The sequence below is a fragment of the Hetaerina americana genome, unplaced genomic scaffold (genome assembly GCF_022747635.1).
Source record: "Hetaerina americana unplaced genomic scaffold, ioHetAmer1.1.p SCAF_2, whole genome shotgun sequence".
NCBI classification, from domain to species: Eukaryota; Metazoa; Arthropoda; class Insecta; order Odonata; family Calopterygidae; genus Hetaerina; species Hetaerina americana.
Window position 1 is genome coordinate 43,092,780 of NW_027286763.1, and position 23,254 is coordinate 43,116,033.

The 23,254-nt window shown below is 40.3% G+C and overlaps 1 protein-coding gene across 1 annotated transcript in view; it reads left to right on the plus strand.

Annotated features, from left to right (window-relative positions):
• Sik2 (Salt-inducible kinase 2) overlaps positions 1-23,254 on the plus strand; it is a 171,225-nt gene that overhangs the window by 64,912 nt on the left and 83,059 nt on the right. Inside the window, exon 3 of the mRNA XM_071585893.1 lies at positions 20,635-20,698. Coding sequence (XP_071441994.1) covers positions 20,635-20,698 — 64 coding nt within the window. The remainder of the gene's footprint in view (positions 1-20,634; positions 20,699-23,254) is intronic.

Here is a 23,254-nt window from a genome sequence, read left to right on the forward strand (position 1 = left end):
TTATGTGCAAGGAAGACGTCGTTTGTCAAGAAATCATTGCTTAAAATTTCACAAACTTTTAGCTTTCTTATTTTTAACAATTAACCAATCGAATATGCTCTTGGTATTTCATCTCTGGAATAGGATCATACTTGTATTACTTCTCTGTCCCAGTTGGATTTATAGTCAAAGCGTTGCTGTATAAATCAAATTAAGTATAATCTCGATAAAAATGTATACGCTCAAAATCTTCGCCCTTGATTTTTCCCATTAGAAGTTATATTTTATTTAATACATTGTTATTAAATTGGTGATCAATGATACACGTATTTTAATTTTTTACTTTAACGGAGTCATAATTTAGTGTGCACTAAAATTCAAGATTTTTATAATATATAAAACGTTCCGCTCAAGACTAATTTTCTTTACAGTGTAAAATTCCTGACTTCTGATGCAAACTAGCGGATGAACACGTCTACGTAATCTTTCTCAGCCTCTACCGCAGTCTGTGGCACAGTATGCACGACTGCGATTACTTGTGACAATGTTTGCACAGTATTTTGCCGTAACATCTTGTTTCTTTAAAGACCCTAGAAATCCGCGGTGTAAGAGGACGCCTCTGCAGTTTAATTGATCAAATCACTCGGCCGGAGATCGAGGGATCCGGGTTGGCATCCCATTCTAGGCGAGTGATTTTTACGTGGTGAAATATCTGCAATTTTTCAACAGATACTAGTGGCAATTAATCTTTCTTACCTTTGGATTTCACTCCTTTTAACTACTTTCAGTCCCAGACTTGTCCTCTGTTGCTCGTAATTTCGTAATATCCGTGGGGATCGAGATGGTGCGGGGGCTAACGTACTGGCTTCCCACCCTGAGGGCGCGGGTTCAAATCCCGGCGGTGTTAAATATTTTTCAGAGGTATCTCGATCCCTACTTGAGGTGCTTCGTGGAGGGTACTTTGAGTGAGTACGCCGTCCGTCGGATGGGACGTTAAGCCGCGGACCCCTTGGCGCCTTTCGTAAAGAGTAGGCTAATGCCGACGCCGGGTTTCTCTCCACCCTTCATACTTTCCTGTCCTTCCCCTATGGCGCAAATGACCTTAGCTGTCGGTCGCCTCCCCTCAAAACTACTACTACGTAATGTCCGAAGTCTATCATGATGGTCTTAGTTTTTTGTGATTTAATCAACCTAGACTAAAACTATTACTGGAAGTAAGAAATATTTTTGCTACCTGTCGATTTCAGCGAAGTATTATTCAAGATAAAAGTTTAACCTTTTCTATTTGTTTCAACAAAGGTATGCTGTTTTGGTGAGTGATTTTCCATAATGTATATTTCCATGATGATACTTCTTCACCCCTTAGTTGCTAAGTGATTGCCTATTTTTAAAGGCTCTAAGAAGAATGCATTTATTAAAAAGTATCATTTACTCTAAGACTAGGATTGCATCAATGAGTAGGTTAGAAATGGACAGGTTAACATTGAGATCTGATAATATTGCATCCCAGAGTCGTTAATTGATGTAGTAAATCTCATGCATTTAACATTAATGTTTACATGAAGATTTAACTTAATTTATCGTAATGAAAATGTCTTGAAGACGGTTTGGAAAATTTATAAATCCTCCTTTTTAAATATTTGATGTGAATATTTTGGCGGAGGGTATTAATTAATTAGCGTTTGGTGATTCTCGTTTGTTTTCTCGGGAAAGGATTTTCAAAGAGTATTTAATAGGCTAATAACCTAACGCAATTTAGCCGTAGAATCGTGAAACTCCCTTGCGCCTGGGCACATCCGTAACCATTTATCCTGTTAGTAACGTTATTCGTGGAGTGAACTTGAAACATACGTTGTTTTTAAGAGTTTAGTAAACTTGTATGTCCGTTTAGAAAATCCTAATTTCCGGTATTAAATGCGTTCACTGGTCAATTGGTAAATCAATCTGCATCAACAATGCAGTCGTTTTTCCGTTCTCAGGAACTGGGTTTGGTTTCAAATTCTCATGTGCTCCGTAAAATGTCAATTTCATTCCGCGTTCATTTGTCCGAAAAAAATGAGATTCCACTTTTCCACTTTTCCGTTCGTCAGCTCACGATTTGCATGGAGTGTGCGCGACGCTTGCAGCTGAAGATGATAGGGAAAGTTTGACGAAGCGTAATAATTCCGCTTCGCCAAACATACTGCGGCCATTATTCTCCGCATACGTCATCATAATCGATAGGGACAGTTACGTAGGAATTTGAGCAATTTGAGTGAAGCCTATGACGCACCACGGGATGAATCAAAGAGGGCGTTCTCGGGGACCGACTCCGCGAAACATCTCTCAAACACGAGATTGTCCCAATTTTAATTGAAATTGCTTAATCGAAGGAAGAAACATCCCTCTGGAGCATAAAGGAGTACGCTTCTCTAATGGATATTTTTTTCTATGGTCATGATCTATGCTGCTGGATCTAATTGACCCGGAGAAAGTTTAATAGCCTGAAAGTTTTGCCTTTTTTTATATTTCGCCGTATTGATTGCTACTGAATCTGTGCCAAAAATTATGCCCATAGTCCTCTGCCATTCCTAATGCTTTCCATCATCTCTCGTGAACTGGGAAATATATAATTTATTTCGCTCTGGTTTGCATAATTTTAATCCAAATGACGTTAAGATTTCGCGGTATCCAAAAGAACACCTCCCCATCGTGAATACTTCGTGCAAAGCGGACAAAAAATATATTCCGTTTTTTTGTTTTAGTTATCATCAATCTGCACGCGTCTGTATTGTCATTGAACTCTTTATAATTAATAATCATCTCTCGGCGTACTGATTCAATGACGCTTTAGTCAGTAAGCCTGTCCGTTAACATCTCTTACGTTATTCACGCACTTCCTACCAGCACCTCTTAGCTTCGGTCATGCTCTTTTGTCATTTCTTCTACACAGTAATGAAACAGCTCAGGGAATATTAGAGAAACGTACTCGTATCTTCTATTTAACGAAATGGAACAGCAAACGCGGCCTTGTTTCTCCCGAGAAAGGATTTTCAAACAGTATTTGATAGGCGTTGTCCTGATTCCTTACTTACCTTAATTGATTGTGGACTGCCCAACTTTTCGACCAACACTAATTAATGTCCTCCTACTTTTATGTGTAATTAACTTTCCAACTTATTGAGAGTCTCATTTATTTAGCTTTTCAATTATTTTTTTATTTTTCCATTTAATTTGTTTTCTGTCTTTCGTTTAACAATGGATGCAGCCCCTTCCCTCAATGTTTAAGGGTTTATTATTCGTAAATCTGAATTAATAAGTTCCCGTTCTACTTTCTTATCTGCCCTTAACCCTTCTCATTTCACTTTTAAGGCGATGAAAAAGTTGCTTGCGCACAAGAGATCCTTTCACACACCCTCATCTATCATTCTTCGATGCATGCTTCTTTTGAACCGCCAGATTTAATTAGAGGCTTCGAATAAAACACCTATCACTTCTCTCTACAGTTGAGTTCTATAAAAATTGTTTTCTTTATTACTTTGTTTATTCTGTTTCTTCTGAAGTCTCAAAATACACCGAAACAAGGAAAAAATCATGCTCTAAATTCCTTTCTTTCTATTGTTAATATGGTGTCACGCATTCTCGCCCCCATCTCAAACCTTTAAGGAAACGAAATATTCTTCTGTGATGTTCTCAAGTAAATTTGATGATGAGCTTCGATGCAAATTTTTGTTTCTTGCAGATAAACATTTGTGATCATTTTACTGGCTTTTGCATACTTTTGCTTTGTCTTTATTTAGGATTAGGAAGGTTGGACTGACGATGTCAACTGACTTAATTCCTTTCTCATTAATGCGAAGACGTATCCAAGAGAAAATATACTATATTCTTCCTTCTTACATTTCAGTAACTTTTCGGAGATGCTATGCATTCCATCTACATTCCTCGCCTTTGTTTCCCATACAGATGTCTCTAATTCACTACCTTATATTCATAATCCCATTATATCCTCCTCTGTATCATTTTCATTTTTTTTATCTATTTGTTCTGGCCTAATTTCGTGTTAAAATTTCTTCCGTATGTTCTCTACTTTTGCAAAAACATTTTTTTTCTTAAATGTTTGAGTACTTTTCGCGAATAACTATACGTTGAATTTGCCTTGTTCGCATTTATTTCCCGTACTGCTTTCTTCATGACACAATCAAATATTCATGCGCCCATGCTTTTGTCTTCCATATCACACTATCTGCCCTTATCTCTGTGTTCTGACCTAATTTATTTATCACCAATGTCTTCCGTGTGTTCTGATTTCAATTCAAATTACTAATGAAATCAAAACTTTCACTGCAGAAGTTAAAAGTATGTTAGGTATTAACTCAATTTAATACTAATTAAACTCCGATGAGCATGAAATGGTTTTAGAATAACCTAAATGTATTACAACTAGATTACTTTGCGGGAGATAGTGAAAAAACATACTTAAAGTTGCGGCGCAACGAATTCCGGGTCCTATTAATAAATCATTAAGTGGATTTAACGAATTTTTCCATTATCTGCATGATAAATGTCTTCCTCAAAATAAAATCTAAAACATTTTCCACGGTTAGGTTAACCTAGTTGTCAGAAACGGCTCAAAATCTGCCTTGTGCTGTCGATCGTATGCAATCATTCCAATTTCTATATTATAATAACAATTTGTAGTGATTATGTATGAGCCACGAAACATTCATATCAAGTGAAGGGTCTAAAACTATCAAATAATAATACTTGCTGATATTATTTTGATTTAATACAAATACTGCAATTTAAAAAGAAAGCTTTTCCCACTTTTGGGCATTATAATTATGGGAAAATTCCATTCGTGGCGATCAACTAGTGACATACCATTAATACCCTCTCTCTCTTTATATATATAAATATAAATATATATATATATATATATATATATATATATATATATATATATATATATATATATATATATATGGGTCGCGGTAGTCCAGTGGGTAGAGCGTTGGCCCGGGTTCGATTCCTGGGCAAGGCAATCTGGGCACCTCCAGCTACACCCAAACTATGTGATTTTTCAGGTACCAGATCTTCCTGGGAAACCATAACCGGCAGAGGGAAAGGAACTTCTCCCCCCTACCTTGAAGTGTAATGTCACACGCCGTCGGGCTTAGTACTGGGTGAACTCTACCGTCACCTACCAAACCGTCCTTCGGGTTGATTACTGTGTTTATGGTTTTATACATACTTTTTCTTGTGCAAAAAATAGAATTCATTATTCGTACAAAATAATGACGCTATAGATATGAAGTAGACTAATATCTTCGTTAACGTTGAGCGATTATGCTTATCTTCGTATTTACAAAATTGACTTAGATGGCAATCACGTTACACAAAAATGTAAAGAAAAACTGATTTAGTTCTATGCAAAGCTTTTTTTAATGTGATTAAAATAGAATAGCATCGTCGTTCTTCGCATATGTCTTTTTATTATCTTAATGCTAAATATTTGTACATTTTTATGGCTAAAAAACAAAGAACCTTGTAGCCGAAACTTCTCCTTTTGAGATAATAAACAAAAGAGTGTGATCTGCGAACCACAATGAAGACTAATAGCTTTGCGATTCATGGTCAACCGCGAAACTAAACGTATCTGTTTTGTGAGTAAAATAAAATCCTTATTGGGGCAATTCAGATCGAGGACGAACAACGTGAAGAGGTAGAAGAACATGTGAGGGGATAAACCAGTCCAAGGTCATCCTCGTTTTAAGAACCAACGCATGCGCGTCATGTACTCTATCGGGTTGGGTCATAATAACTCAGACGCATGCTTCTCGGAATGAAACTTGGTGGTAAACAAAAGAGAGCAAAAATTATATATATTGGTGCAGATATCACTACTGCAGTGCATAGAAGTATAATGATTATTTTCTCTTGAATTCCCAACTTAACAGTTCTCTGAAAACCACATCCTTGAAGTACCTCGAGTTAAATTTCAAATGGCTGCCCTTTGAAGAAAAACATCGGCTTTTATAGATTCACTTATTGAAAGAAGGAAGTCGGGACTAAGTGGAAGTTCCCAATTGGAATCCTCGCGTTTTAAATATTCACGTGCTAAATCATAGTAAAACACCAGATCTTTCATAGTAAAACAGTTGGTAGCCTTCCTGTACAACGTAAAAGTAAAAGTAGTGGAAGTCTAAAGTAAAAAAAATTGGTGGAAAGATACACTTGTTTTTTTTAATTCAGTGATTATGGAGTTCCACAATGTTTAGTCTGAAAACATCGAATACATATATATATATTCGATATACGTATTATATATATATATATATATATATATATATATATATATATTAGTATATACATATACGAGGGTCATCCGGAAAGTAGTACCCGTTCGTGAAATAAAGACACAAAAGTAAATATTAACAAACATAAAAAATTTTATTTGAAAGAGGATACTTTAAACTACTTCCCAACATAATCTCCAAGCAAATTAAGGCATTTGTCATAACGTGTGACAAGTTTCTGTATTCCTGCTGCATAGTCCTTCGCCGCCAGCTCATTGAGATACGCGAGGGACCCATCTTGCACAAATTTTTGCATAATGCAGATGGTGTTTAACAATTTCATGAACAATTGTTCGAGAAACATTGGGAAAATGCTCACAGATGTCATCAATTGTGACGCGCCGATCGTTCCTCACGAATTCGTCAACTGAGCTCACCAGTTGGTCTGTAATGACAGACGGTCTCTCCGAACGCTCGTCGTCGTGTGTGTTCCCCCTCCCCATGTTGAAGTTGCGACACCACCGCCGAACAGACGACTCGTCCATTACATTGTCTCCATACACCTCCTTTAATTGGCGATGAATATCACATGGGCGAACGTTTCTTGCATTGAGGAATTTAATCACTGCCCTCACTTCACAACTGGCGGCGTTCTCAATTTTTTTAAACATTGTAAACAATCACAGAAACAACACAGGCAATGCTAGCGTCACGCAACTTGGCTCAGAGAAGGCAGACAAGCCACTGAAGCTATCTGACCTCGTCCAGCGGCTACTCGCGTCGTCAGCACTTCATGCGGCACGAACGGGTACTACTTTCCGGATGACCCTCGTATATATATATGTATACAGAAACAGATATAAGGAAAAGGGATAGGAACACATTTAAAGGACGAACACAACAAAGGTGGGGAAGGCGGAATCGAACGGATCACAAGAGTAAAAATATTTCCTTGACCGGGACTCGAACCTCGGATCTTTCCACTTGCCGGGCGGATGCTCTTAACCACTTGAGCTATCGAGGAAACGTAATTTACCCTGAGATCCGTGGGTCTAATATGTCGCCAAGCGCCCCGATTCTTTAGCCAAGAGATGGCGTCAGGGGGCTGTTTCACCCACCAAAGGAGAAATACACCACACACAAGAGGAAAAGACAGTGGTATAGAATTCATACAACATCATACAGGAAAGGAACAGTGCGTTTCGTGGCACGCATAGCCAGAAGAAAGAGATGAGCCACATTGGCCAAATATACATTCAAACACGGTTAAGAGCATCCGCCCGGCAAGTGGAAAGATCCGAGGTTCGAGTCCCGGTCAAGGAAATATTTTTACTCTTGTGATCCGTTCGATTCCGCCTTCCCCACCTTTGTTGTGTTCGTCCTTTATATGTGTTCCTATCCCTTTTCCTTATATCTGTTTCTGTATATATGAGTATTTATTCGCCGTTTGGCGGTATTTCGTGTTTGAATGTATATATATATATATATATATATATATATATTTATATATATATATATATAGCCTATATAACTTCAAGAAAGCATGCCAATTTATTATGCAGTTGGTAGTAGGAACAAAAAACAGGATAAAGTTGGGTAGATACTAATATTATATTAATTATTCAACACTCATAAATATACGCTGGAGAGAGTTCGGACCTTTCCCAATTTTCGCTGTTGTCGTGATCACAATCAGGTAATGTATATTTTATGCCTCTTGAGAATACCTTCGGTGGTTTGAGGAAAACCTGGAACAGGTAAAATCTTAATAGTTGACGTTTTAACCCAAAAAAGTATAAATCCCCATCCGATTTGCCACCCTGAAAGCGTTTTTCAATTGAAACTCTGCTGAGGTTTGAAAAAAAATTCTCCAGTACTATCTTTGTCACAGTAACTGAATGCTTGGAACATAACGTCTTGCGACGCAGAAGGTCAGTGCTTCAGGCTTCAAGCTCTCTAGATTATACTTATTCTAGCATACAATTATTATACTCGGAACATGTTATCAAACTTAAAAAAAATGTTATTTCGTGCAATAGAGTGCATAATTTAATCGAAATAATGCCTATCATCCCCGTATACTTTGTATTTTTTCATCGTGGTCTACATCATTACCATGGGTCTAGATTTTCACAACGGTGTACCTACTTCCATAGGTCGTCTATTGCAAGGACTATCACACCCTGTTTTACGAGGTCACATGGTATACTTTGGGAAGGAACACATTTTTTATGATCTTTACCGATGATGCGCTTTGAACAAAGATCGTGTAAGTCCTCCAATCGCTTCACTTTATCAGACTATTCCGTTGAACCTAGCCTTTTCTTCTGCGCGTATTCGTTTTCGTGCGCATCCTGTCCAAGCTCTTCGCCCAAATTCCACCTCCCGGTGGTGTCTGAATAGGGTCACTTGGGCCTCGGTGATGACTCGTCATCAAGTACGTCGTACTATTGCGCGTAATCATAGAGCAAACCCTGAATAATGTTCATTATAACCTATTCATATTGCTACGAAATTAATTTAGGTGCACAGTAAATTTGCAGACCAGGTAAATGGTTCGGGAAGAACGCCCAAAAAAAAGTAAATTAAGTAATATTTTTACGATTCAGATAATCGCGAAGCTACTCTTATGCAGCTACGCCATATGTCGTTGAAAATCGTTGTCATAATTTGGATCTAATGACTTATATAAACTATTTTCTCCAGTTGAGAATATTAGCCATTGAGAGTTTATAAACACTGAACTGTTTGAACCAAAAGGGATTTTTAGTTTCCATCTCTACTCACGCCGAATCAAATTTCGTTCATGAATATAATATATATATATATATATATATATATATATATATATATATATATATATATATATATATATATATTTTACTCACTGCTTTATTTTTGTGACTGGTGCTCCTTGAACTTATAAAATACTGAACAAATATTATTTAACCTGATGTGTTTACGACTTATCGTAAATTTTGCTGAATTACCTCAGTTTTATGGGACCGTAAATGAATTTGACGGCCTCGCCTTCCACCTAAACGTCAATTTCGTCTATTTCATGATTTTTCATTGCTGGAGTAAGTTGCAAGGAGGGTAGATACGGCTATTTCTTTTTTCCGTCAGGTGTAAAGCATCCCTTGAAGCATGGGAGATATTTGAACTGGGGCGATACCAATGATAAATCTTCATAATATTTTTATCAGTGCAACTTTTGGCATTTAAACACATAAACGGTTTTATTCGTTTAACATTTCACCCGAAACTAGCTTGGCAATCAGGGTGAAACATGAGGGAAGTGCATGATATTCCTTTCTTAAAGTTGCATAGAAACTCCCGCGAAGACGTGCCCAGCCCTTAGAAATTTCTCATATCACAGAGTTCGTATTCTCCATTCCGATTTCATGGATGTATCCCAAAATATAAAAATGTCCAAATAGTTCCATTGACGTAATCGCCTTCTTTGGCTACATTCACTCGTTGCCATAGCACACCGAAGTCATTTTTCTAGATCTCGAAACTCAAGGGAGAGGCGGAATATTGAAAGGAACCCAATAGGAGTCTTTACAGGTTTTTTTGAAGAAAGCAGTTTCCAACGAAACAAAAACGAACCCCGAATAAATATGCGGTAATTTCTTCAGTTTACCAGAGCGAACTTTTATGAATTTATTTCAAAATAAAACGAGATTAAGAATATTGACCACAAAGCAACATTTATTGATAATTTTTACATGATAATAAATGACAATTGTTCGCTAAATAATTTACGTAATTTAGCTTTCTTGGGAATAAAAGGAGAGGTTGATTTGATGAATGGAATTCTATCCACACATATAGCATTCGATTTAAACTGCATATTGTAACTGCTTAATCAATCACTTCGGGTTACATACGAGGATAGAAACGACTCTTGAGTCGTCAAATCGCTGTTCATTGCCTTCAATGAAAACCTAGTTCTATATTTAAAAACTAGGGGCTTCAAAGAATACTACCTTGATCAAAAAGTTCCCGGAATAACCACCGTGTGGCGCTCCCATCGTTCCGATTTGAGTTCTGTTTTTTTGTTAAATTGGTACATCTGTTGTTGATATTCCCTTTAAATCTTAGTGTCATAACTTGACATTTGCAAAAGTTACGTAGCCAAGAGTACATCTATCTCTGTGTGTGTTGGCGATTTTTTACAATTGCAGAAATGGATTTAAATTTGCAACAACGAACCTGTATTAAATTTTGCGTAAAAAACGGATTTAGTGGCGCACGGAGGACGTTCTGGGCACGATACGCTGCTTACGCAAGAGGAAAGCCCCGGGAAATGACGATATACCCAATATCGTCATCCGGGAACTTCCGAATGCAGCGGTGGCGTACCTGACCAGCATCTACAACGGCTGCGTCAGGATTTCCTATTTCCCGACCACTTGGAAGAGAGCGAGGATCATATGTCTCCCGAAGACGTCGAGGACGGAGGTGGGACCCGGAGACTTCCGGCCCATTTCTCTACTCGACGGATTCGGGAAGATGTACGAGAGACTTCTGCTGGAGCCGATAGTAGGTTTCGTCCGAGAGGCTGACATCCTCCCGGATGAGCAGTTCGGCTTCCGCGAGCGGCATTCCACGGTCCATCAGCTGGTGAGAACCACGGACTTCATCACGGACGCCTTCAACAGGAAGATGTCGGTGGCAGGCGCATTTTTCGACGTCAGCAAGGCGTTTGACCGCGTCTGGCACCAGGCACTGCTGTTGAAGATGCGGAGACTCCACTTCCCGACGTGGATCATCGAGGTGATCCGCTCCTACCTAAGAGACAGGACCTTCGTCGTTTCCTGGTCTGACTCGTTCTCTGGGGTGCACCGGATCTCCGCTGGTGTCCCCCAGGGTTCGGTTCTCGGGCCAGTATTATTCAACATCTTCTCCCATGACATTCCCAGGAGTCATGGGAGGCACGAGGTCCTGTCACTATACGCGGACGACGCGGCGCTCCTGTGCAGCTCCCGGCGAATATCTTTCGCCGTGGAGAGGCTGCAGATCGTCGTCGACGAGCTACTTTCGTGGTATCGTCGCTGGCGGTTTGCAGTCAATTCCGGGAAAACGAAGGCAATCGTCTTCCATCGCGGCAGAGGAGCGCCGACAGAAGAGGAGCTGTCGGTGAATGGAGTCACCCTTCCGTGGGAATCCGAGGTTCTCTACCTCGGAGTGCTGATGGACCGGAAACTCCTTTGGAACGCCCAAGCGCGACGTGTCCGAGGGAAGGCCTTCGCGGCGCTTAACCGGCTTCGGCCGATTATTCGTCCGGGGGTCCTGAGCTCGGAAACGAAGCGTCGACTGTACCGAGCGTGCGTGTTGCCTGTCATCACGTACGCAGCGCCGGTATGGTCAGGAGTGCCGAAGTCTACCCTCGCTCTCATCCAAGTGGTGCAGAACTCTGCGCTACGGTGCATCTTGGGATGCGGGCGCTACGCCCGCGTGGAAGAGATGCACCAGGACGGGAACATGGAACCTCTGAACGTCCTTCTTCCGGAGCTGTCTCGAAGATTCTTCGAGAGGGCTGCGGATTCAGACGTCGCCACCATCCGACGCCTCGGAGAGATCCAGGTTTCAACGTGGGACCGCTATAAGCGCCCCATTGCGAGCATGGATCGCCAAGATGCCCTCCCAGCGAAGAAGAGGCCCAGGCTTCAGTAGCAGGGATCGCCAGAACGCCGTGACAACGCAGAAGACGACGCCCTGCCTTAGAAGCCTAGGCGGCTGGAAAGGCAACACAGTGGAGCCCCGACCGGAGTAACGGGGGTCCGTCCACGAGAATTGGCACGGACGTTGGAAATGTTGGAAAAGTGTTTCGGCAACGATTCTCTAAAAAAAACGGTCGTTTACCAGTGGCACGAGCGGTTCAGAAGTGGTCGTGAGTCAATCGAAGATGATGAACGCAGTGGCAGACCATCGACATCGAAAGTCGGTGAAAAAATTGATAAAGTAAAAGAAATGTTGGTCAATAACCGCAAATTAACCATCAGAGAAATAGCGGAGGACTTGAACATTGCCTATGGATCCGCCCAAGACATTGTGGTTAATGATTTGGGTTTCCGTCGTGTAGCAGCAAAGTTGGTGCCAAAAGACCTCAATTTCATGCAAAAAAGAGACCGTGTTGACGTCGCAAAAGACATGATTTGCGAGGCTGAATCCGATCCCACATTCATCAAAAGGATCATTACTGGAGACGAGACGTGGGTTTATGAGTACGACACGCAATCCAGACATCAGGCAAGTGAATGGCGTTCACCAAATGAGCCGAGACCAAAAAAACCACGTCGTTTTCAGTCAAAAAAGAAGGCAATGCTGACGGTTTTCATGGATTACAACGGTGTAGTGCATCATGAATTTTTGCCAGAAGGCCAGACAGTAAACAAAGAGTATTATTTGGGCGTTATGAGACGTTTGCGTGAAGCAATTCGCCGAAAGAGACCAGAAATGTGGGCAGAAAACTCGTGGATTTTGCACCATGATAACGCACCGTCGCACAGTGCTATCATTATTCGTAATTTTTTGACGAAAAATGCAACAAATACCATCCAACAGCCACCGAATTCACCTGATTTGGCTCCCTGTGACTTCTTTCTGTTCAATCGAGTTAAAAAACCATTACGGGGAACGCGTTTTAGCAGCCGAGAGGAAGTAATGGAAAAATCGCAGGAAGCACTGATGGACATACCGAAAACCGAATATAAAAAATGTTTCGAGGATTGGATCAAGCGCTGGCATAAGTGTGTTGCAGTCGATGGGGATTACTTTGAAGGGGACAATATAGATTTTGATGAATAAACTTGTATTTTTAATTTTCTGAATAAATTCCGGGAAATTTTTGATCAAGGTAGTATGTATTTAGTTCTTTTGGTTGAAATTGCACGCAATCCTTGTGGCTTTCCGTTCGATATTCCTATAGCTACATGGATTACAAAATGTTTTCGAAAAACCTTTTGATTACGACTTGTCTGAAAACAAACGTGGATTTTTTTCATCGTACCATCAAGCAGGTGTCATATCCGCGCGCTTTAAATAACAGTTTTGGAATGTGGTAGTAGTATTTAAGGGAGGCGACCGACTGCTGAGGTTGTTTGCGCCATAGGGGATGGACAGGAAAGGATGAAGGATGGAGAGAAACCTGGCGTCTGCATTAGCCTACTCTTAACGAAAGGCGCCAAGGGGTCCGCAGCTTAAAGTCCCATCCGACGGACGTCGTACTCACTCAAAGTGCCCTCCACAAAGCACCTCAAGCAGGGATCGAGATACCTCTGAAACATAGTACACACCGCCGGGATTTGAACCCGGGCCCTCAGGGTGGGAAGCCAGTACGATAGCCACCGCACCAATCCCGATCTTATTTGGAATGTGACCCGAACTTATTTAGTATCACATGATTTGCCCCGTGTTTTAATTGGTGGTTTCATAATTTTTCTTAGACCTGAACGTAATGTTGGAGCGGAGCGGTTGATCGTGCAGGAACTAGCCTGAGTACGTAGTTTGGTTAATTCACTGAATTTCTGCGACTGAAACTTAAAAATATGTGTTTCTGGTTACAACTCAATCTTTTACGCGATGCTGCGAAATGGGCTGATTACTCCACGCTAATCGCGTGAATTTCGCCACCTTAGGGAATGGCACCGGGTAAGATCCTACCAGGATTTAAGAATTGGCGTAGTTGGATTTTCAATGAGCTCTGACGAATAGATTTTTTATCGCTCCACAAAATCGTACAAGAGTGTGTTCAGAGCCTTGTCTTCTTCATCGCGTTTCAATCATTCCATCTCCATCATTCTGGCGAGCAAATTATATGCTCTCTGATTTACATATTTGCGTTTATATTGAAACGTTCACTTTTTAACTTAACACCGGATCGGTCGACTTAGTCTATTATGTTTTGGTGGTAAATTTGTTTTTAAGGATTTCTGACTGCTTGATGCCTGTGACGTAAAGTTTTCTCTCTATAAAAGTCCACAAAGGTACCGAAACTGATAATTTTTATTTACGCTTTTCACTCCAAACGCCGCCACCTGCACCCTCACCGCCGTTGTTGATCTTACCTCTGAATTGCCCTTTACATTGCGCATTTTCGTCTCCTCCGGCGAACGAGGTGCAAGTGAGATATCAAGAAGTCATTAAGTCTACCACCTCGGGTACAAAGTAATGTAGAAATGTTAGAAGAAGTTAGTGTGACGCCAGTTCCTGAGGAGCTCTTGGAAAGGTACATTTTATAAGGTTATAAGAAAATTGCCAAATAATTTAACCGGTCATTTAGTATATATGTATTTGGTATTTTTGGTTGTTTCGTAGCGCATGCCGAACACGGTCACTGTTATCCTTCCGTTCATCATTATACAGTAAGTTCTCCCCTGCAATTAACGTTCTCTTTATCAGTTCTCCCCGCAGCGAGGACGGAGCTCTGACGTCTATTTTCCGATCCCAAGTCCCCATGCGAGACAGTCATCCCGCAACCTCGTGCCATCTTCCCGCGGCGGAATTTTTAGTCTTGTCGAAGCCTATTTTGTTCACAAGTTGTTACAATATTCACGTCCTAAGCTTCGTGAAAGTCCACCCTTTCGGCGGATGTGTGCCCTCTTCTGCAAATATATATCCCATAAGGTCACTTCCAAGGTCGTCTACAAGGTCAGCGTTGCGTATTTTCAGACACAAGACGTCATCCTGGGAATTTCCTCTGCTACCAAGTCGAAGAAACATCTGCCACGTGCCGTGCTCGGGCGAAAGGGAAATATATTAATATGATGAAGCGCGGAAATATAAACTCGCTTTTTTTTCAAGATTTCGAACTCAGTTCCTTTGCCTTGCCTGAAAGACGGCATACTCACCGATGCTATGTTTACAGACCCGCGACCGTAGATTTCCGCTGTAAATCCTCTCCGGTTCTTTGCGATTAAATTATTTTTGCGACGATCGCGATCTCTTTCCATCCGCTGTGAAACCTTTAATGCGGGAGTGTGTTGCGTGGAATGTTTCGCTTTAGACGACTTAATGTCTGCACACCGTCCATGAGAGTTTTGTGACTTGTAAAATCACTTAAAGCGCGAGACTTTGCTTTGCAAAATTTGGTGAATGGGTTATTTATTACTTATCGCTACTGTTTCAGCGAATCTAAGTTCGGTGAACATCATCAAGATTTGTCAAGTGCCTTTGCAAATGGCGATTATATTAGTGTTGCGGCTCGGATAAAGCTGGAAATTTAGTATTACGTAGGTTACTGTTCAAGACAAGATTTAAACGTTCTAAAGAATATGTAAGATAATTGTTACACGACTTAAAAGATGTATTCAGAAGTAATATATGTATCAGTAGTTTGAATGATAGCGGCAAAAAAATTAGGAGCCAATAATAGGACAAAAAGTATCTCTGTTTAGAACTAACCATGTCAAATATCTTTCAGGGTTCTCGTATTAGTGGGTTAATAGGTATATTACAAGAGTAACACAATATAAAGAATTTGAGTTTCACAGAAAATATGCTTATTCTTCCACTAGTTTAACTACACTACAGCATTTACAGGAATAATGTTACAATGTTAGTGACGTGAAGTACTAGTTAAAGAATAATTTTTTTTTCTGTGTAACGCAAAGTCTATATATTGTATTACTTCCCTATCATCATTAATAAATGAGTTTTCTTTCACTTAGACTCGGTCTCAACTATTTCTCGTGTATTACAAGCTAATTTTTGGTTGAATAAACTAACTCTTTAGAAAAATCAGTCTGAAACTTAAGTTCATAGCTTAATCTATAGGCATGCTTAATGTAACAACGCATTCCCTTCAATTGCACATAATTTCCTTGCCCTCTCCTCGCTTTCATCCTTCACTGAATGGGATCACTTCATTCCTTATCATTTCTAAGAGTCTGGTGTCCTAAAAACCTTCGCCATGCTCCCGGACGGTGGGTTGCAGATCATTAATTCGTTAAACAGCGTGATGCTCTTTTGGTGAGCGTTATCGTGAACACGATTGGTGAAATTATTTGCTGTGATACCAAAAAGATACAACCGTTACGTCGTCTTGTTGCGAGGTATTAAATGAAAATATGAATATCTTTAGAAATGTCAGATATAAATTATCATAAAGGCACTCTACGAGCCGCCTGCAAGATCTAGACTCCCGTCATCCTCTATTACCCTGACGTCAGCTGTATATGGGAGCAGGTGCCAAGGTGCCATTGGAGCGGGACATCAACCTGTTGTGAAAATACGCCAGGGCATTGTACCATAAATTATATAAAACGAACGTATTGGTGTTCGGAGCATTAATTTTCTTTTATCTTAATGCCATGGTTTGATATGGTTCTCGTAATTGAATTATTTCGTAGAAGCACTTCTTAATATCCACCGCGTCCTTCTTTTTGGATTTGAACATCTCATAAATAGTTAAATAATTTAGTTTTACCCTGAAAGAAGGTAATTTTAACGTATTTTTAGTTCTAACAAATTCAATTCTGCATAAAAGATAAAAATTAAATCGGAGACTTTCCTATTTCATCTGTATGATCAAAAATTAATCGTCATTTTAATCGCGCCCTTCCATTGTGTAATGAAATACATTTTTTGATCATCTACATCCTTCATGAAACACTCTTTTTCTTTGATAACTTACGAGGAGCCACCTGTGAACGCTTTGCCATTTTAAAGAACAATTGGGTGAGAGATACAAAGAGGTCAGCCTTAGGGTAGTCTCTTAATTATCACTGTCATGCCATTATCACGTCGTTATCCTGCTGTCATGAACTTCTGTTAATTTTGTATTAAAGTGTTTATCACGTGAGGGAAAGTTCCAAGAGAATTGTATCAAAGGAGTCTTAACTTTCAATGGTTGTTGATACGTTGTCTGATTTTCTTTGCACTTAAGGTGCTAATATGAGACATCATACGAGGGATATGGGAAGTATGTATATCAAATATTAGTGCTTCTCTCGATTTGATGATGAGTTTTTACACTTCATATTTTACCATTAGGCCTAACTTCCAAATTAAAGGGCATGTTGGCACTTGTTAATGACTCAGTGCTTCGAAACTTGGGTAGTGAAATTAATGAGGCGAGTGGAAACTTTAAGCGTTGACTGTATGATGTATTGCATCGAAGGAGGAACCACTTCGGCTAGACTAACGCCACAAGTCGTCTCGCACAGCAAATATTTACGAATTTTGAGAGATGGATTACGTATGAGATAATCGTTGGAAAACATATGCCGATGAAAGTTCTTGAAAATTTCTGATTTCTCTAGCGTTAGAGTGAAAGATATGAAATCGGTTATAGCAGACGTGGAAATGAATAAAAATGAAGACATCAAGGGGTTATCAGCCAGATTATACCGAGATGCGTCAAACAAATGCTAGGATACATGCTGGCCGATGACGAAATTTTCAGTACCAGAGAATCAGAGCATAATATTAAATTGTCTTCGATGATTTGCGTGACATTTTACGCAAATTTGGCAGCCTCTCTGATGGGTTGAGTAGGCCTGCGTGGGCATGAGTTGACCCATTCTTCCAGTTATCGAACTTCAGATCAATCAGAGAATCCTAGTCCTCCCTGTGTCTACGTATGTTCGTGCCATTATGCTAGTCACTACCATGCTTCAGATTTTCTAACAAGTCCTTAAGTTTAATCACGCGAATGTTGGGATATGGTCTTCAAACATATCCACACCTGATTCGAATAGGGATCCAAATTGTTTTATCAGTCAAAATTCGTTATACCAGTATCATCCAAAATAAAATCAGTTTTATTGAATACCAAATGATCAAACTCTGGATTGAATTCAAGGTGAAATAAAAACTTTTCGAATCAGCGTATATTATTTCGTACGTTAATTAACCAAAATATCGCTTTTAGATGCAATTTCGATAAAAACCTATCCCACAAAAGTTGAACTTTTCTTTATGTATTAAGAGTAGGTACCGCTTATCGAACATCTATTTCAAACACCATGAACGGCGTAACCAGCTGATTTCTTAAATGAACTTTGCCGAGTATGTTTCATTATGGATTCCTTGTCGCGAAACCACCCATCTCGACAATGGCGATCCACGCGGGATATGCGTTGAATCTAACGCGTGTTTTGCGACAGCGAAATGCATCGGCGTGAGCGGTTGGCGTTCGGCGCGGAGAACACCGATTGATGGATTGCCTCCTAAACAAGTCGCGGCGCTCCGTCTCCATCGAGAGGATGCTAAACCCCCCCCCCCAAAACCAACCCACCCACCCACTTTTGCCGTCACCCTCACCCTCGCCTGTCACGAGTGCCCCTCTTCCGAGAAGGAACACTTCTCTTGAAACGCAGGAAACGGTAGATATGGCGGGATCGTAAATCAGGAATCATAACCTTGAGGGCCAGAAATTATTTTCTGGCTCTCTGTTTTCCGCTCGCAGTTTCGTGGTAATTAATCGTCTCTCGCGGTCGTTGGTCCACATCTGTGGTCGCGGTTGCGTTGCCAAACCTTTTCGTTTTGTTTATTCTTCTTCTGCTGTTGAAGGGGCCGCCTCCTAGCCCCGAGACGTCCGCGAGTTTCACAAAATCTTTCTACATTTCTTTCAATGTATTTATAATGTAAATTGTACTTCTATATGTATGTGTATATATATATACTACCTTGATCAAAAAGTTCCCGGAATAACCACCGTGTGGCGCTCCCATCGTTCCGATTTGAGTTCTGTTTTTTTTGTTAAATTGGTACATCTGTTGTTGATATTCCCTTTAAATCTTAGTGTCATAACTTGACATTTGCAAAAGTTACGGTTTGTTTTCGGTATGTCCATCAGTGCTTCCTGCGATTTTCCCATTACTTCCTCTCGGCTGCTAAAACGCGTTCCCCGTAATGGTTTTTTAACTCGATTGAACAGAAAGAAGTCACAGGGAGCCAAATCAGGTGAATTCGGTGGCTGTTGGATGGTATTTGTTGCATTTTTCGTCAAAAAATTACGAATAATGATAGCACTGTGCGACGGTGCGTTATCATGGTGCAAAATCCACGAGTTTTCTGCCCACATTTCTGGTCTCTTTCGGCGAATTGCTTCACGCAAACGTCTCATAACGCCCAAATAATACTCTTTGTTTACTGTCTGGCCTTCTGGCAAAAATTCGCATTCGATGCACTACACCGTTGTAATCCATGAAAACCGTCAGCATTGCCTTCTTTTTTGACTGAAAACGACGTGGTTTTTTTGGTCTCGGCTCATTTGGTGAACGCCATTCACTTGCCTGATGTCTGGATTGCGTGTCGTACTCATAAACCCACGTCTCGTCTCCAGTAATGATCCTTTTGATGAATGTGGGATCGGATTCAGCCTCGCAAATCATGTCTTTTGCGACGTCAACACGGTCTCTTTTTTGCATGAAATTGAGGTCTTTTGGCACCAACTTTGCTGCTACACGACGGAAACCCAAATCATTACCCACAATGTCTTGGGCGGATCCATAGGCAATGTTCAAGTCCTCCGCTATTTCTCTGATGGTTAATTTGCGGTTATTGACCAACATTTCGTTTACTTTATCAATTTTTTCACCGACTTTCGATGTCGATGGTCTGCCACTGCGTTCATCATCTTCGATTGACTCACGACCACTTCTGAACCGCTCGTGCCACTGGTAAACGACCGTTTTTTTTAGAGAATCGTTGCCGAAACACTTTTCCAACATTTCCAACGTCCGTGCGCCACTAAATCCGTTTTTTACGCAAAATTTAATACAAGTTCGTTGTTGCAAATTTAAATCCATTTCTGCAATTGTAAAAAATCGCCAACACACACAGAGATAGATGTACTCTTGGCTACGTAACTTTTGCAAATGTCAAGTTATGACACTAAGATTTAAAGGGAATATCAACAACAGATGTACCAATTTAACAAAAAAACAGAACTCAAATCGGAACGATGGGAGCGCCACACGGTGGTAATTCCGGGAACTTTTTGATCAAGGTAGTATATATATATATATATATATATATATATATATGTGTGGGTCGCGGTGGTCCAGGAGTAGAGCGTTGGACTACTGACTGGAGGGCCCGGGTTCGATTCCCGGGTATGCCTCTCTGGTACCTGCAGCTCCACCCAAGCTATGTGATTTTTCGGGTACCAGACTTTCCTGGAAAACCATAACCGGCAGAGGGAAAAGAACTGGCCCCCTTACCCTAATGTACGCCGTCGGGTGATCTCTACCGTCATCTACCAAACCGACCTTTTGGTCGATTACTGTGTTTATGTTTATTTACATATATATATTTTATATATATATATATATTATATATATATACATATATATATATATACAAACACATCTTTATACATATGTACATGTGTATTTATTTATTTTCTGTTCCTCACCTCCAGGTCATGGAGACGAAGAACATGATATACATTGTCTCGGAGTACGCCAGCCAAGGGGAGATATTTGGTAAGTAATAATTTATTGAGCGTCTCTTACCCGTCCCCGCCTTCCCAGTCGACGAGGCGATAAACTGATCGAGTTACCGGCTCGGGTTTCTCATGTGGTGCCTCGCTCCTTTAGTTTAAGGGCGTTTTGGATGTATTCCCTTCATACTTTAGTCCTTTCTTCCAAGAACTCTTTGGGATGTAACACATTTGGCACTCTTCCACTACCCATGCCACGGTTTTTGGAATTCTGGTGGACCGCCGGATGGTTGGGATGTTTTATAAGGTGGGGCTGGAGTTGAGAAAGCTGAGTTGGAAACTGGAGAGGGGATATCGGCCCCCAAGGTCTGGGGTCGACCCTGAGTTTGGGAATAGCTTCCCTTCCCATCTGTATACCTGAGTATTTAGGGAGGATGCGACTTAATGCGAAATTTTGTGTCGTGTCGCGTACACTTCAATATTTTCTTCCCAGGGATTAAACGCTTGGTATGAAGCACCTGAAGGGTCGTGACTAAGAAATATATCTTTTCCGTATTTGACTGCATGATGCCCTAACTTTATAAATTTGAATTTCCTGCCTGAAAGTTGGTGTTTGTACAGGATTTCATTTTCTGGATATTAGAATTAGGGACGCGATTATTTGCAGGAATTTTTGATTTTCAGTATTATGGCTAAATTTGATTAAATATCGCTTCAAATTGCGCTTTACTGGTTTTTCACTGCATTCAGATGAAATTAAATTTGCTCAGGGATAAGATATTAGGTCGCAGTACCTACCTAAATAAAATTATATTTTGTGCGGGTATTTTAAGATTGACTAGATGCCTATGTATGTAGTGCAGAAAATTTAGCGTTATTATTCTGCTGGCAAATTGCATGTTTCTTTATGGTGCGAAGTCGACCAAATTATTCCAACTTTTATTTGTTCACACGGGGAGTTGGGATGCAATGGTTGATGGTGTAACTTGACGGAAATCCTTCATGATGCGTAGGAAATTAAACACTCTGTGGTTCCACAAAATATAACTTTTATGCAATGCGGTTTCGATACAGCGTATCTGACCACCACATGATGATACGCTGCATCTAAACCGGTGGCAGTGAAATTATATTTTGTGGAATTGCAGATAATTTCATTTCCTACGCATGGGGAGTTGGGAGTTTATCTCTGGCAATTTGTACAGTTCTTGTGCCATTCATTCGGTTATTATAGTCCTTCCATTCTAGCCTCAATACACATTATTTATTTTCCATTGGTACCTTTTTTCATTTCTTATGGTGTCCTTTAATAATGTTACTGCTCTCCATCAAACTATTTTAATTTCTGTTGCATTAAGAAGGTTTCTAGTCCTTACCCTGCTAGATTCGGTCTCTGCGCTGTATGTCATCATAGATATTTTACCGATATTCTTGTTTCAGCTTTCGTTCATATGTTTATTCCTCCATTTTTGGTCGTTTAGGCATCATTTTCTTCTATTTACTTTAATGATTAAATTATTTGCGAAACTACTTTTCTAGGGTCCCGTGATTCGACTGTGTGATACCGAGGTCATTCAAGTTCATTATCTAGTCTATAATGAATATTATAGACTAGATAATGAACCTTTATTATTCGATTTCCACCACATCACGCCTGAGGCTACTCATTTTGATCTAGTCTATAATTCTTCTATCTCTAACTTATATCTAATGGGATTTAATGCCCTAACTAAACCTATTTTCATTTACTCTGGATAGATGATCGAGATTAATTGTTTTGCTGTCTAGTTATATTGGCGTAGCATTATTTGTAGATCATCTTCGTCCTGGTGTATCGATGCAAACTCATCTGTGTAGCGCAAAATATTTCGTTTTTTCCCCCTCCCGTCTAATACCTTATTTTATTTTTATTTTTTAGATGTTTCATCCATTCATTTTGTTTTTAAATTTTCCTTTCGGCTGCTTTCTTCCGCTATTTCTTCATTTTTCCGCCTTGGCATCGCTCGCATACCTGTTTGAAGACCGTATATGTTTTTAAAGTAATGTTCTCAGCTCTTTTAGCGTTTCCTTAGCGAAGGGTTCGAATAACAGGGATTCTAAAGGACTCAGTGGGGATGGCCTCATTCGAAAGAGTGCTTAAGTGTGTGGGTGTTGGCCCGACTTAAGTAACGCTATAAAATATGGGCTGTTAGCTCTTATAAGAATAAGATGACCACTTATCCTGATCGTTGGAGCCAGACCATCATTTCGTTGGCGCTTCCGTATTATCACGGCGCTTTAAAGAGTCTGGTGATCGCTCATGGGCGATAAAGTAACGGAAGTGATCGTCGAATGCTTCATCAATCTATGCACATGTTCTGTCTGCCCGTTGTGTATGCGAATGGCATTCCCGTCTCTTGCATTACCCTGTTGGGTGAATCCTTCCATTTTCAAGATTTAATACAGGATTGGCATGAGACCAAAATCGCTTTCGTCGCATTTTTAGTGCACGAATTGCTACCCTGCATTCATCTTCTTAACCTCTGCCTGAGATTTTGAATCCGCTGAAGTGCGTTTTAGTGTACGTACTCGTAGAAGATGTCGCTGCAATTCTTGGCTG